Here is a 16,727-nt window from a genome sequence, read left to right as displayed (position 1 = left end):
GCACATTCACGGTGCACAGAGATGCATGCAGGCAAAGCACTCACACACATAAAATAATAAAATAAATCTAAAACAATCAAGATCACAACAATTTACAGGATTCCTATGGTCCCATGAGCCTATAATTCTCCATCTGCTAGAGTTTAAACCTACCTCACCCAAGCCACCTTCTCCAGCCCAGGCCACCCTCTCCGACCCAGGCCACCCTCACTGGCACAGGCCACCCTCCCTAGCTCAGGCCACCCTCCCTAGCTCAGGCCACCCTCCCTAGCTCAGGCCACCCTCACCGGCACAGCCACCCTCCGCAGAGGAAAGCTTTTCTGACAGACAGGTTTAGGGACATCTGTTCATTTAAGTGTCAGTAGTTTCAAAAAGATCATTTCAAATAACCTTAGTAGTGTGAGATCAGAGCCATCCCTACAGGAAATGGCTTAAAATCAAGTAGGTGTCTTTGCATACAACTTTTCCATACAGGAAAAGGACCTACATTATTGACTTTACTTTTGAAATATTCATAAACTTATCCTATAAAATTACAAAACAAAAAATCAGGACAGGACATGATGGACTCCAGGCTTTCTCAGAGGAGCCAGGGACGTTTGCAAGCTGACAGATTGGGAAGGAGGCCTAGCCAGATATGGTAGCACATCACTATAATCCCAATACTCAGGAAGCAGAGATAGGAAGATCACAAGTTCAAGGCCAGCCGGGGCTACATAGCAAGGCCCTGTCTAAAAACAATTCTTAATGGTTTTTAAAAGGCTCTGGAAGGAGGTGTAATCGTGTCAAGCTAGGACGGCTGCCTGAGTAAGAACTCAGGCACAGGATCCCCACCCACCTTCCTCTGGATGAAGTATTTGCAGACTTCTAAGAGCCGGCATGCGCCAGTCAGCTCCCTCCTCTGGCCACATAGTCAGAAGTGACGCTACCCGAGTCTGTATGGCCCAGGAACCCACACGGTAGAAGATAACCTCGGCTGGTTAGTGTGGCCGACTGAGGCAGGCTGAAGACCTCCCCCACACTGGCCAGCACACACTGGCTGGCTCACTCCCAGGCTAGATGCTTGCTATGCCCGTCCGGTTTAGGCTGCCCACACAAACCAACCAGTGGGGCTCGCCATCAGAAAGGATGTAGCTTGGCTGGTAGGGTGACTGCCTAATGTGTACAAAGCCCTGAGTTTGATCCTCAGAAAGCCTGGCACATGCCTGTAAACCCAGCACTTAGGAGGCATAGGCAGTTCACAGTCATAATCAACTATGTAACATGCTCAAGGCCAGCTTGGGCTGCATGAGATCTGGTAAAAGGAAAAAAAAGGGGGGGGGGTGCAATGGAAAGAAAACAAGGGTAACTGGATGCTGAGCGCAAACACGGGGTGTTTCCTGGCCATGCCACTCAGAGATGCTGTGTGTTCCTTGTGTGACTGGATCTTGCATGCTCTCTAGTCACAGCTTTCTATCTGGTGGCTGCACATGGAAGCCTGGGGTCTGCAAGTTCACTTCATAATGTACACTTTTACAACATTGGTGGCCAAATATTAATTTGCACACATCTTCATCCTCTGGTGGACCCTGAGCCCGGGTGCTTACACCATACTGGTGCCAAGCTGCCTGACTCAGATGGCAGTGGCTAGGCCTCCCTTCTGCACCTGCAGGGAGCTTGTGGGAAATGACGCACCCGGGGATCTGCACGATTCAGGCATAGGAGTCAGAGCCTGAGCAGGAGAGGATGGGAGGGAGTGGACCTCACAGGGACAGTTCAGGCACGCCACTGCAGGTTAAACAGCGGCGGCGGCGGCTGCAGCGTGTACTGTGCGAACATTCAGGGTCGCTCAAAGGCAGCCAAGGACTAGAGAGGTCAGTCACCCAGGACCAGAGGCTCAACCACACTGGACAAGTGGAGTTGATCGCACACTTAGTACTAAATACTGATCTGAAAAAGAGTAAACCTATTGTAGAGCAAAAATGTCTTTGAAATCTGAACCAGAAGCTTTTGAAAAAGTGTGAATGGGACAGTTGAAAAAGAAAAAAAAGAGAGCATTAATTTGCACATGAAATGAGCAAGAAGATTAATGCCAGGGAAAGTTCTTGTCCACTGAACACCCGGCAAAGACTGGGCCTTCTGTGCATGGCTCGAGACTGGCCACGCCCCTCTTGAGACTGGCCACGCCTCTTGAGACTGGCCACGCCCCACAAGTGCTGGGAAAGGCAGTGCACTCTTCTCCATTGACTTATTTAGATAGGCCACTCCTCAGAGGACCAACAGCACTTTACTACAAAACACCAACTGTAAATGACAGTGATCTAGTACATCTTGTCTTTGAGAAGGAAATCATGTCTAGCAGTTACAATTACTGTGCGCACACATCAACTTGTTAGGTTGATTTCTGTTACGTACATGGATAGTCTGCCTGTATGTGCACCACGTGCATGCCCACGGAGGTCAGAAGAGGGCACTGGATCCCCTGGAGCTGGAGTTATGGGTGGTTGTGAGCTACCGTGTGGGTGTTGAGAACCAAACCTGGGTCCTCTGCAGAGCAGCCAGTGCTCTAACTGCTGAGCCAGCTCTCCAGTTCGAGACATAATGCTCTCCCACGCCACCATCTCAAACTTGATCAGCTCCTAGTCATGTGAGGAATTTCTACTCTTTTATAATGGATTTGCTATATGTTTTCATGGATAGTATTGGAAAACAATGGTTTATATATGAGACTGTTCATTTAGGGAATATAGTCTGTTTATTAGTACCTTTTCTGTCTATTTATCATTTGTTCTTTATTTTAAAAATTACATTAGTTGCCAGGCAGTGATGGCACATGCCTTTAATCCCAGCACACAGGAGATAGAGACACTCAGATCTCTGAGTTCAAGGCCAACCTGGTCTACAGAGTAAGTTCCAGGACAGCCAAGGCTACACAGAGACACTCTGTCTTGAAAAACGAAACAAAAAAATTTCATTATTTATGTAGTCATTTGGGGGAAGTGTTTCCTCTCATATGCAGAAGCAAACAACACCCAATATGAAGAGAGGAGAACAGAGGGGTGAGGAGAGGCCGGAGGGGATTCCCTGACGACGGAAATGGTCAAAACATACACAGTCACAAACAGATGTTGTGAGACCATCAGTCTGCACAAATAATTTCAGATAACAATTTGTAATAAAAAATACAGAGAAGCTGGGAAAATGGCCCAGTGGGTAAAGTGCATGTTAGCATGTGGACCTGGATTTGATCCCCAAACCCAATAAAAGCCAGGGGCAGCTGTACACATCTGTAACCACGGTACAGCAGTGGATCCCCAGAGCTCTGTGTAAGTTTCTGTGGAAGAACAGTGAAATTTTATTTTCTTCTACACAAACGAGAATTATTATATTCACTGATCTTTCCAATTATGCATTTATTACATAAGTGTATACACTAAGGTATATAATGTTACTTCAAGTTGGAAACTAAAAGCTTCATTACGTATTTCAAAGACTTTTCTGTCTCTTAAAGAGGCAGGGGCTCACATGGTTCAGGCTGGCCTCAAACTCAATGTGTAGCCCAGGATGCCCTGGGCCTCCTGCTCCTTCTGCCGCTGCCTCCTCAGTGCTGGCGTTACAGGTGTACACCACTCTCATCACAGTGCTGGGGTGCAGGAAGGCAAGCATTCTCCCAGTGGGGTGCACCCCCAGCACACCACTGTGGAAATATTCCTAATTTCATCACGATCAACCCAGGTAGTTTATGAAACTTGTCTTTTTATATTTACTGTAATAAACACTGGGACACAGTACGACCCCTTTTTATGAATCACATATAAACTGCAGTGTTCATGTCTGTATTCCCAGTACTTGGGTGGTAAAGACAGGAGGGTCAAGAGTTCAAGGTCATCCTTGCCTACACAGCAAGTATGAGGCCAGCCTGACAGTATGTAATATCCTGTCCCAGAAAAGCAAAGCTAACCGTCCAAAAAGAATATTTCTCTGGCTTCGTTTGACTATCTCTAAACCTTAATTTTGTTTTACTGGTTATATAATTTAACATTACTGTCCAAGTGTCTTAGTATGCTGGTGGGAAAACACTGCCACTGTAATTATGCCTTGGGGGCCTGAAAACAGGCTCAGAGGGAAAGGCGCCTGCCATCACACCCATAGTTGGATTCTGAAGCCACATGGTGGAAGAAAATAGACCCCCGCGGGTTGTCCTCTGACATCTACCTGCTCACCAGGGCATGCACACACGTATGTGCAGTTGTGGTGCAGATGTGTGGTTCTTTAAGCTATGCCCCCCCCTTGTGTTTTAGATGAGGTCTCTCATAGGTCCGGGGCTCACAGATTAGACGAGGCTGTCTGTCAAATGGCCCTGAGGACCCAGCGGTGGCCACCCCCCCAGTGCTGGGATAACAGACTCACCGCCATGTGCTCAACTCCTTTCTTGGGTTCTGAGGAGGCACTCAGGTCCTCACTCGCTAGGCAAGTATTCTACCAAGTGAGCTATGGTCCCTGCCACATTCCTACTTTTAGATACATGTTTCCAGAAGTCATTTAAAACATGGAGAGCCAATACATATTTCATTGTGACATCATGCTATTATCATATCATTTATTAAAATCCATTTACATTTTAAAATAAAACTTAAAGTTTTGTTTTTATTCATATATAGTTTATATTTTGTTATATGTGACAAAATATTCTTTTAATTAGATTCACTTAAATCATTTCTTTGAAGAAGCTGAACTCCATTTAATATGAGACTTCAACTAAAAAATTTAAATGATGGGCAAAGAGAAGCAGTTCAGTTGGCAGAGTGCTTGCCAAGCATGAGCCAAGCCCTGGGTTTGGCTTCAGAACCATGTAAACCAGGTATGGTGACATAAACATATCATCCCAGGACTGCAAAGGCAAAAAGGATCAAAAGTTCAAGCTTGCTGTGGAATAATCCTCCTGTACACTGTGAATATGTATTACTCTCATTGGTTAATAAAAAGCTGACAGGCCAATAGCCAGGCAAGAAGTATAAGTGGAAGAGCCAGACACAGAGGACTCTGGGAGGAATAAGGGCAGAGTCAGGAGATGCCAGCCAGCTGCTAAGGAAGCAGGACATGTAGAAAATGAAGTAGCAAGCCATGAATCACAAAGCATAGATAAGAAATATGGGTTAATGCAAGTTTAAGAGTTAGCTAGTGCCGGGCGGTGGTGGCGCACGCCTTTAATCCCAGCACTCGGGAGGCAGAGGCAGGCGGATCTTTGTGAGTTCGAGGCCAGCCTGGGCTACCAAGTGAGTTCCAGGAAAAGGCGCAAAGCTACACAGAGAAACCCTGTCTCGAAAAACCAAAAAAAAAAAAAAAAAAAAAAAAAAAAGAGTTAGCTAGTAACAAGCCTGAGCTATTAGCCAACCATATATAAGTGATATTAAGCCTCTGTATCAGTTATTCAGGAGCTGGTGGGCAGGAAAGAAACACCTGACTACACAGAGTGGGAGACACTGTGAAGGTTGAACACTTGCTGCCTAACCATAAAGACCCCAGAAACCCTCATCAATGCCAGCTGGGTGTGGTGGCTCACCTCTAATTCCAGCTTCAGAAGGGAGACACTGAGCCAGCTGGCCAGCAAGACTAGCCATATGTGCAAGAGTCCCTGCTTCAATGAATAAGGTAGAAGAGCAATAGAAGATGATCCCCAAAATGAACCTGGGGCCTCTACAAGCACATTAACATGTGTACATATGCCCAAACACATGCAAAAATGTGCTTAGCATATACACATTGGAAAAAAGGTCAAGGTCACCTTCAGTTACATAGGAAGTCTGAAGCCAACCTAGGCTACACAAGAGCCTGTTCCAAATAATATTAAAATGATATGTTTCTACAATGTAATTCTAGTTTCCAAATCAATTACTTAAGGAGTTTTTCTGGAGTTGCAGAAGAAAATCTCGCTGCACCCAGGCAAGCAGAGAAGGAAGGCACTGCTGCTTTTTCCTCTGGTTGCATGAAATGCAGAGAGCATGCTCCATAACCTGGCATGGATTGTGCTGGGGTGGCAGTATTTTAGGGTGGAATGTACTTGGCAAAAGAAGACAGCTACGCCAGATTGACCGAGGGTGGCATGATGTTTTGTCCTGTTATTCTCTGGTACCTCGGATAATTGGCTAGTTTGCCAAGAACATGGCTTTTGCCAATGTCTGCAACTTAAGTACCCCAGAGGCCTGTTTATCAACCACACACGCTACTTATAAAACCCATGACATCAGCTCAACAAGCAAGCCACAGTATCTAACATGCAGATGCATTCAGACAGATAGATGTGTCTAAATGACCTATCAAACATGTACTAAATGACTTTCTTATAAATAAAAAGGGACTATAATATCTCTTTTCCAAAAATGTTTATGTATCTATTTGTTTGAGACAAGGTCTCGTGCATCCCAGGTTGGCCTTCAACTCGCTATGTGACTCAGGATGACCTTTAACCTGCTGCTCCTTGCCCCACCTCCCTGCTGCTGACATTATATGCCACCAGGCCTGGTTTATGTGCTGCTGAGGATTGAACTCGGGGTCTTGTACACTCGAGCCACTGAGCCACATCCCCAGATCCTCCATAAAGCTTTTTTTTTTTTTTTTTTTTTTGGTTTTTCGAGACAGGGTTTCTCTGCATAGCTTTGCGCCTTTCCTGGAGCTCACTTGGTAGCCCAGGCTGGCCTCGAACTCACAGAGATTCGCCTGGCTCTGCCTCCCGAGTGCTGGGATTAAAGGCGTGCGCCACCACCGCCTGGCCTCCATAAAGCTTTTTAAAGATGTATTTGCTTTATGTATATGAATGTTTTGTCTCTATGAACGTGTGTGTACCACCACATGCATGCCTGGTGTCTGAAGAGATCGGAAGAAGGCATTGTAATTCCAGGGCCTGGAATTACAAATGTTTGGGAGCCACTGTGTGGGCTCAGGGAACTGAACCAGGTTCTCTGAAAAAGCCACAAGTGCTCGAAACCACTGGGCCATCTCTCCAGCCTGCAATTCCCATAAAGCTTATTTTGATAGTTCACGGTTTGGGGCTTACGAGATGAGTCAGTGTGTAAAGCACTTGCTGAGTAAGTCTGGTGACCTGAGTTCAATGCCTTGGAACTCATTAACAATGGAAGGAGAGACCTACTCCAAAAGTTATCCTCGACCTCCACACAAGCCCCTCCCTCATCACTGACGCACAAAAGACAATCATTTTTCTGGGTGGGGGCGGGGATTGAGACAGGGTTTCCCTGTATAGCCCTGGCTGACCTGGAAATCACACTGTAGACCAGGCTGGCCTTGAACTCAGAGATCTGCCTGCCTCTGCCTTCCGAGTGCTGGGATTAGAAGTGTGTGCCACCACTGCCGGGCAACAGTAATTTTTTAAGAACTGAAACAAACACATACATTTTTAAAAATCTTCAAGAAATACTAATTGGATCTGGAAAGATGGCTCAGTGGTTAAGAGCAGACATTGCTCTTTCAGAGGACCTGAGTTCAGTTCCCAGCACCCACAGCAGCAGCTCACAACTGCCTATAACTCTGGTTCTAGGGGATTCAACACCCTCAGCAGATAAGAGCACTGGCTGCTCTCACAGAAGACCTGGATTCAGTTCCCAGCACCCACATGGTGGCTCACCAGCTCTGTTACTCCAGTTCCAGGAGATCTGATGATGCCTTCTTTTGGCTTCTGTGGGACTCAGGCACACGTGTGATGCACAGACATACATAAAGGCAAAACACCAACCAAAAATAAATCTGTGAAAGGTGGCTTTTGTTGTTGTTTGTTTGGTTTTTCGAGACAGGGTTTCTCTGTGTAGCTTTGGAGCCTGTCCTGGATCTCACTCCGTAGACCAGGTTGGCCTTGAACTCACAGAGATCTGCCTGGCTCTGCCTCCCGAGTGCTGGGATTGCTTGGAAAGGTTTCTGAGACAGCCTATGAGGCAGTGGCTGTACGCAGACATCCTAGGGGGTCTTTCTTCCCGTCACTTGTTTCCAGACACCAGCAGAGTCCCATGACCACGCCCCTGCCTGAGCTCCTGACATCTACACAGAAGGGAGCAACTTCATCCACTGAAATAACTGGGGTCTTGCTCAACTCATGCAAACTTCAGGGCCTGTCAAGTCCTAATTATGCTCTTCCGATGCCTCCATGCAGGAAGTAACTACAAAACTGAGGTGGCTTAACAGTTCGTGTGTGTCCTAGACATTAAGGAGCCTAGGCTCCATAAAAAAGTGAGTTGCTCCTGAAGAGGCACCCAAGTCTCCAAATGAGGGTTTTACTCAGGGTAGCCAGGGCAGTGGCGGCTATGGGTACCTGTAATATCACATCCTCAAAGAGGGCTGCGAGCAGTGGCCTCCCCACCACATTTGGAGGTGTGTCACATTAGTGAGAAGGCATTGGTCACTATTAATCACCACGACTTTAGGGGATCATCATTATTCCATCAGCTCCTGGCAAACAGTCTGGTTAGGAACCAGCATCATAAACAATAAATGGATGAGGTTCATGGTGTTACTAGGACAGATACTAAGATATGGTGATAACAGGAGACAGCCTACAGTGTCTTGGTCACTATAAAAGGCCAAGTCCTGAAGAGAATGGGCCAAAAGAAAAGAGGCTAGAAAGAGAATCTGAGGAATCCAGAACAATACATTTCAAATGCCCACCAAGACCTGGCCCGCGACAGGCACATTACCAACACTTCAGAAGTCAGGAATGGCGTTCCTCACTTGGCTCGGCACAGCAGCAAAGCATGAAGCGCCTTTGGTCTTAGACACGAAATGAGTGGCCCTACCTCATATTAGAATCATCACCCAGCTATGCAAGCAGAGATCCAAGGCCCCCTATGAACACACATGGGTAAGTTAAGTAGGCAAAGCCCCTGGTCTACACCAGGCCTCCTCAGAGCAGGGAAGACGGGACTCAGTGAGGGCGGGCGGGCGGGCGGGCGAGCGAGTGAGCGAGCGTAGATGACTCCTGACCTGCAGGATGAGAACGAAGTAGTCTACAGGTTTGTTTCGCTGGTAGAGGTAGCACTCGGGGGCTTTCTTGTTCTTCTCATCATACTTCAGTTCCTGGATGACATTGGGGTGCTTTAGCAGCCTGAGGAGGATCTTCTCTGACATCTGGGATGGGCTAAACGCTTCTACTTCTAAGACATAAACACAACTTGACATTACACTTCAAAGAAGGGCAATTGAGGAGCTCCGAACGGTAGAGCACTTGGCGACAAGGATACACACAGATGAACCAGACTTCCGTTTGTGACCCCCTGGGGTCAGATTACCTGGAGAAATCACAACAGTGGCATGGCATGTCTGGTCCTTTTTAATCTTTCCTGTTCAGCCTGCCCTTGGTCTCTGTCTCCTATGAGTGCCCTATACCTCTGACTGATGGAAATGAAAACCCACCATCAGCAGACTGCCTGCTTGAGTCCAGGACACCCTCAACACAAGCCACAACAGCATGACTGTTTGCCCACAGCCAGGGGGAACCACGGTCGGGAAGCATTGGGGGGGGGGGGGGTGGGTGGTGGTTAGTGCCTGTGCATAGACCGGGGCTCCACCTCCTGCTCTCCCACAACGCCCTCCTGAGGAATTCCAGGGACCACTGAGGGAGAGAGTCAGAATAAAAGCAAGGCCGTGCACACATCAACATGCACTCCGACTTGCCAATGAAGAAGGAAATGGTAGTCAGCACCGACAAAGACAGTCACTTCAGTTATATAATAACAGAAATTTCAAAGCTGCTGACTCCCAGGTGCCATTGTAAATGTGGACTTCACGGTCTCTCAGAGGCAGAGTAGGGTAACACTGAGCTGTAAGTGTGGTTCTTCCACAATGAGCAACAACAGTACCAGAACAGGAAGAGAATAATAGCAAAATATTGTCTAACTTATTTTTTAATTATATGCTATATACGAAAGCTACAAATTCTGGATTCAAATCTGTGACTTTTTCATAGTAAGACAGTACATTGCAGGGAATTTGGAAAATACAGAAAAATAAAGAAAATAAAAATCATCTGTAAGCTGACTGCTTAGAGTCATTCCGAGCAATTTGGTGAGTATTTCTTTCCAGTGCTTTGCCTAGGCATGTGTGCCTGTGTACTTGTGTGTATGAGTACACACAGAACCACAGTGTGGTCTTGGTATACACATACGATGATATCCAGGAAGTCATGGATATTTTCCCGTGTCATAAATGTGAACAGTGAGCACATCCATGGACCTGACGGTAGGTGACAGTCTACCACGTGTTCCTGCTGACCTTTCAGGGTACTTGTATAAACACATCGCGTGTGGTTGGAACCTACTGGCCCATCTTGGAAACAGGTATCATCTGCAAGCCTCTGGGAGCTTTCAGGTTTTTCTTCCACTTCCCCTGGCCAAGAGAGCTCACCCTTCATCTTAGAGGGCCATTTGGGGATGTGAGGGGATTAGTCAGTCTCTTAGGTCTTTCAACCATGACCACTTGGAAGCAGTCAGTGCTGGCTGGGCTGGTGGCTTTAACCATGTGAGCATTTGCCTCTGGATGGGGTCAAGTTAACAACCTGACTTGAAGAAGCCACCAAGAAATCCAGGCCAAACTCATAGAATCTTTCATTTCATCAAAACCGTAAAAGATACGGATTTAATTCTGCGTGTCTGCTTTTCTTCTTTGTGAGTTCTAGTACCTGCATTACCACTGGTGTCCAAGTGTTCTTCCAAGGCAAGCTGAAGAGAGAATTACTCAACTGTCCAATCAAACGAGGGGCTCCTGGCCTGCACTGTCAGCCTACTCCACCAGCTGGCTCCCCCGTGGGGCTCAGCTGCAAGTAGATGACCTGGCCTACCGTACACATGCAGTGTGGCACTGACATTCATCCTTACCTTTCAGACCAATTTTAAGTTACTGGTCCACCCCTGGCAAATGTCTCAGAGGGTTCATGCCGACACTGAACACAGGAGAGGAGAGAATTTAAAGAGAACAAAACAGAACAAAAACAAAAAACAAAACACAAAGTGGCATTACTTGTCACCCCATTTCCCAGCCTCCACCCCCAGCCCCCCAGTCAGCGTGGTGAGGAAGGCTCCAGGGCCTGCAGATCTCACGCTGAGATAAGCACACTTGCCTGTTGCTAGGAAACGGTGCATGGCCAGGAGAAGCTGCGGTGATATTTTAACCTTCATCTCGCTGTCCGTCTGCTTAAAGGCAGAGAAGTCTTGCTTTCTCTCACGGTGGGCCACCTTCTTTTTTGTTCTGTTATCAGCTGAGGGGATGAAAGAAAGAAAACAGATCAGGCTCTTCATCGACGCGAGAGACAAAGCACCGTTTTGACCTCTCCAGGGACCAGTGGACTGGGCAGGGGGCACAGCTGCTCCTCGGTCCGCAGTCAGCCACAGCAGGAAACTGGACTGTCTTAGAGAGCCCCACAGACAGGACACAACCCCACCAGAAGCATACAGAATCACAGAGCAGCAGACGCCTCAAGTGCTACCAAAACCACTGCAGGGGAGGAGCAGCCACAGGCTACACCTGAGGGAAGCTGTCTGCGCCTCTTAGAGGGCCTCTCGGCCTCGGGTGACAGACAATGAACACAAAGGAGATTCCTCAAGAACCAGGCTCCTTCCAGGAATGCCCGGTTCATCCTCGAGGCTTCATTCCTGCCCCAGACTATGAGATGGTCAAGGCCAGGCAAACCCGGGGTGATCCCAGACGAATGAGCCAGCCTCCTCTGGACGAGGCCAGAGGAAGTCCTCAGGTTCCGGCTTTTGTTGCCGACTCCGACAGCCACGCTTTACGGACACTTCCCTTTTTGTTCCAGTTCTACATGTCACAAAGTCATTATTCTGTTGATTTTTCTCAGTCATTCAACATCATGAAAAGTCATTCTTGCCTTGTTAGGACACATGACATCAGGTGGCAGACACCCATGGCTATGGTTTGCCAACCCCTGATCTAGAAGGGATCTCCTCCAAAGCCATTTTTTAAAAAATAAAGTGCTGATGAAGAAAAACCCAGCGTGACGAGACACCAACTGTGTACAGTGGTGTAGACTTGTAATTCCAGCACCTAGAAGGCTGAGGAAGGAGAAGGATATGGTCAAAGCCAGCCTAGGCTACATGTGAAATTCCTCTCAAACATCACCACCTCAAAAGAAAAGAAAGAAAGACAAAGAAACAAAGGACAAGGGCCCAACCCTGTCTCTGCCCTCAAGGTCTGAATTGCTCTCTTGTCCAAGGTCAAATGTCAATGACTAGGCCTTCTGTGAGGCTTCTCAAGGTATTTTGAAAATCGGAACGTGTAAGTCAATATGAAACTTAAAAAAGTTCTCTAATGGCAACTAGCTGTAATCATGGCTGACCTCTCACCTAGACTGAGATAACCCGGAAGTCATAAGTTCAGCGTTTCACACCAAGAGGTCATGTCATGCAACACTTCTCCAAGATCTGAGTCCCCTCACTGGGGGTTTAGTAACATTTCCATTAAAAAGTATTTAAGATTTCATAAACTCTTATATTGTCCTCCCATTGGCAAGTGCCACCCCAGGGAAAACAGAAACACACAGGCACAGATTCCATCTGGACGAAGAGGGGCTGGTGGCAAGGCTCAGTGGGGAAGGAACCAGAGCTGGAGCTTGGAACCCACCTAAGGCAGGGAGGAAAGTCACTGCCTACCCCGCCCGGCCCTCCGCTAACCTCCACAATGCACTGCACGTGTGGGCTCGCTACGTCGGACAGGATCACAGAAGGATGGGAAGAGCATAATCAAACAACATTCTCTACCAGGAAGCCTCCGGCTGCAGCAGGGAGCTGCTCTGCCTATGACCTTGAAGCACACCCCTAGAGATCCAGCAGGAACTGCTCCACCTGCCTATGACCTTGAAGTACCTGCCCCTGGGGCGTGGCCTCTCAGGACCCTTAAGACCTGAGATGCACATAGACATCGCTCTCTTTGCTTCCCTCGTGGACTTGAATTCAGGACTGATCCAGCAGCCAGAACAGTATTCCAGAACCTGTGTCAAATCTGTTCTGTACAGTGAGTTTTTCCCCTTAATAAATTCTTTGCCCTTTAAACAGACTCTGTAGATTTCTGGCTTTATCTGACTACCTTCCAAATGTAAAAAGCATAAAACAGACAAGAATGGATGGAAGGTATATATGGAAGGTATACAGATGGAAGGTAAACAAGGACACCCTTTTCAAAGATAATTCTTAGCAATTTAGAAGTTTTTCTTTCGTTGGGTGCTACAAAACTTTGGAGATTTTAAAATGTATAACATTCCCTTGTAAAAAGACTGAATAAAATCACTCCTTTGAACAAGGCAAGCTTTTCCTGGAACGCCACAGGGCACTAGGATGGCCCAAGTCCTGCAGGCTCTGTTTCAAAGCTGAGAGAATAAACAGAGTTCAGGTGCTGTCCCCGCCCAACTCCCAGGAGCCTCATACGGGGCTGGAGGGATGCTTCAGTGGTTAGGAGCACTGGCTGCTCTTCCAGAGGACCCAGGGTTAATTCCCAGCACCCACATGGCAGCTCACAACCACCTTCTGGCACTCTTGGATACTGCATGCATGTGATGCATGTGTGCAGGTGAAATACCCATACACAAAATAAACAGATTTTAAAAAGAAAGATCCTCGTATGATAAGGTGGGCGGAGGGTAGAGGTTGAAGTCCCCTGGTGCAGCGAGTGAGTTGTGCTGGCCAATGAGACAAGCAGCAGGTCCAGGGCTCAGGGGCAAGTTCCCTGAGCCCGGGACTGCCCGACCTAAAAACTCACCGTTCCCATCCATCCGCCCTTCAAAAGAAGGCCGTGAAACAGACAACAAGAAAACCCTATTCTCTGTGCGTATGGTGGATTATGTACCTGCGCATGCATCTGTGGAGGGCAGAGGTCAACATCTGAATGTGCTCATCAAGTGCTGCCTACCTTATTTATTTATGAGTTATCTTAGAAAAGGGGTTCTTATCGAGCCTAGAGCTCACCAACTGGCCTGAGGAGTCACCCACACACACACACACCACTCTTTCCGAGTCTCTGCCCCCCAGCACTGGAATCTCTGGCACACAACACCACCCCCAGCTTCCATGTGGATACTAGGAACCCAAACTCAGGTCCTCACACACAGTCATCATCCTGTCACCTGAGCATCTCCTCAGCTCTGCTCTTCTTACGGCACACACCACTGAAGGCCACTCCAGGCCACACCCGGCATTATTGTCCCAGTCAACTGTCCTTGCTCAGTTTATCTACCCCCCGGCCCAGAGGTTCTGGAACAAGGAAATGTAATCAGCTGCCACCTCCCAACTTAACTAAACAAATTCTCTTGTTAAATATGTGAATTACAAACTCAAGGAGAAACAAATTTATTTGAAAACACTTTGCCTAGCTGTGTAACATAAACCAGCACAGAAGGATGTAAAACTGTCTGAAAAATTGAGAGCAGAGTTTCCTGTCTTGGGTGTGGACTCATAGCCAAGAGAAGCTGCCTATGATAGAGAAGCTGCCTGTGTTAGAGAAGCTGCCTGTGTTAGAGAAGCTGCCTGTGGGAGAGAAGCTGCCTGTGGGAGAGAAGCTGCCTGTGGATGAGAAGCTGCCTGTGTTAGAGAAGCTGCCTGTGATAGAGAAGCTGCCTGTGTTAGAGAAGCTGCCTGTGTTAGAGAAGCTGCCTGTGTTAGAGAAGCTGCCTGTGGGAGAGAAGCTGCCTGTGGATGAGAAGCTGCCTGTGATAGAGAAGCTGCCTGTGTTAGAGAAGCTGCCTGTGTTAGAGAAGCTGCCTATGATAGAGAAGCTGCCTGTGGAAGAGAAGCTGCCTGTGTTAGAGAAGCTGCCTGTGGAAGAGAAGCTGCCTGTGGAAAAGAAGCTGCCTGTGTTAGAGAAGCTGCCTGTGAGGCAGCCCAGAGCCAGCGCGCACACCGCACACCGCACACCGTGTGATTATAACAGAGCGCCCAACACCGGGGAGCAGTGTTTACAGGGCAGGCTGGCAGCAGCAAAGGTCTGGACACACGCAGACACTGGTACTTACTGTACAGGTCTGTCTCATCCAAGATCTCAGACTTGATGATTTCTTCAATCACATCTTCCAAGGTGACAATCCCCAGGACTTCATAAAACGGGTCCCCTTCACCCTCATTGTTCACACGCTGCACAATGGCCAGGTGGGATTTACCTTTAGAGACAGAAGACAAAGTGGCAGAGGTCATTTCCCAGGCTCCTTAGGTGCCTTATGAACAGCCAGACGCTTCTTCTCTCTCTCTGTGCTGGGGAGCAAACCCGGGCCTTGTTCCTTCTATCGCTCTGCCAGGTCAAGCTTTGGTCCTCCTCATCACTCATCATTATTTTTGAGACAGGCTCTAGCTGATTCTCCAGGATGGCTGCCAGCGAGGACCCCTGGACCCTTCCTCCTTTCTCCACCTCCCCAGTACTAGGGTGAAAAAGCACACGTCGCTGTACCTGGCATTCTCTTTCACTGGCATGTGTACAGATGTATGATGTGTGTATGTGTGCCTGCTTGCACGTGTGTGGGCACGTGTGCACACGCTTGTATGTGGAGCCCTGAAGCCGACATTAGGTAGCCTCCTCCATCACTCTTCACTTTTGAGGCAGGGTCTCCCACTAAACCCAGAGCTCACAGAAACTGGCTAATCCAGACAGCCAGCTTACCCCAGGGTCCTGTCTCTGCCTCTGGAGGCCACTATGCCCGCCCAACTTTTCTACAAGCGCTGAGGACCTGAACTCCAGTCTTCACGATTATGTGGCAAACACTGTCTGCTGAGCCACCTCCCTGGCCCTCCTGCCTTGCTGTTTTTGTATGGATGCCGGGGGTTCAAACCCAGACACTTGTGTAGCAGGGCACTTCACTGACAGGCCGTCACTACAGCCCCGGCAGCAAAACTAGATAGTGAGTCATTAAAGTCTATGTTTCAGCATTTTTAAGTGTTGCCAGCTCCACAACCAAAATGGATGAGGCGTCCTGAGCCATTAAGGCAGGGATGCTGAGGAGCACCATTGTCCACAGGCTGCCCTGTACCTAGCTCTTCGCTTCTTAATGGACATGGCATTCGGCTCTTCCTCCAGGAGACATTAACAGGTCTCTCAAAAGGAGAGAGAACTCTGCAGATCTCCAGGGAGATCCAAGACCTTTGAGGCAGTGCCATGTCCCCCCCAAGTCCTAAAATGTTACTGGCCTTCTCCACTGTGCTGATTCTGGACCACAGTGCAAAGGTCCCTTGCTTGTCCCAGAATGCCACCCTGGAAATAAACAGCAGTTATCACTACCCACCAGCACATACCCACAGTAGGAAGGGAGAGCCCCTGTCTCTAAGAACATCCTCGCTACAGCAGTACAATTAGATCCTTACACCACATGGGCATCTTTGAACATTCCACTTGATGACCTGAGACACACAACACAGTCTAACGTAACAATGGTTGTCTTGAGAAAAAGACACTTATGTGGCTTGGTTGTGAGTTGTCTTCAACACACTTTAATTTTTATGGTGCTGGGGAAGGAACCCAGGACCTCAGACATGCCAGGTGAAGACTTTACAACTGAGCATACATCCACCCAGGCCAAGCTGATGTCACTAAACAGAATGACCACATGACAAACCGTGGTTTAGACATGGGTATCTGGTAGACAGACATTTGGAAGGGAATCAACAAGTGAGCTTATTTTGTCAAGAAAAACCATGGGCAGAATTTGATGTTAATGATTAAAAAAATTGTAATTTCGGGCTGGAGAGATGGCTCAGAGGTTA

At 47.8% G+C, this 16,727-nt stretch overlaps 1 protein-coding gene across 3 annotated transcripts in view; it reads right to left on the bottom strand.

Annotated features, from left to right (window-relative positions):
- Cnnm2 (cyclin and CBS domain divalent metal cation transport mediator 2) overlaps positions 1-16,727 on the bottom strand; it is a 137,170-nt gene that overhangs the window by 18,823 nt on the left and 101,620 nt on the right. For 2 of the 3 annotated variants that reach the window (XM_006983328.4, XM_006983329.4), the window contains exons 2-4: positions 14,993-15,136; positions 11,096-11,233; positions 8,965-9,134 (exon numbers count right to left, since the gene is read on the bottom strand). In XM_006983328.4, the coding sequence (XP_006983390.1) occupies positions 8,965-9,134; positions 11,096-11,233; positions 14,993-15,136 (452 nt within the window). Of the gene's footprint in view, positions 1-8,964; positions 9,135-10,853; positions 10,919-11,095; positions 11,234-14,992; positions 15,137-16,727 lie in introns of all 3 variants that reach the window. The other variant, XR_013048384.1, reaches the window with a different exon arrangement.

The sequence above is a fragment of the Peromyscus maniculatus genome, chromosome 1 (assembly GCF_049852395.1).
Source record: "Peromyscus maniculatus bairdii isolate BWxNUB_F1_BW_parent chromosome 1, HU_Pman_BW_mat_3.1, whole genome shotgun sequence".
NCBI lineage: Eukaryota > Metazoa > Chordata > Mammalia > Rodentia > Cricetidae > Peromyscus > Peromyscus maniculatus.
The sequence above is the reverse complement of the archived record's forward strand: the minus strand, read 5'-3'. Positions and strand labels throughout refer to the sequence as shown.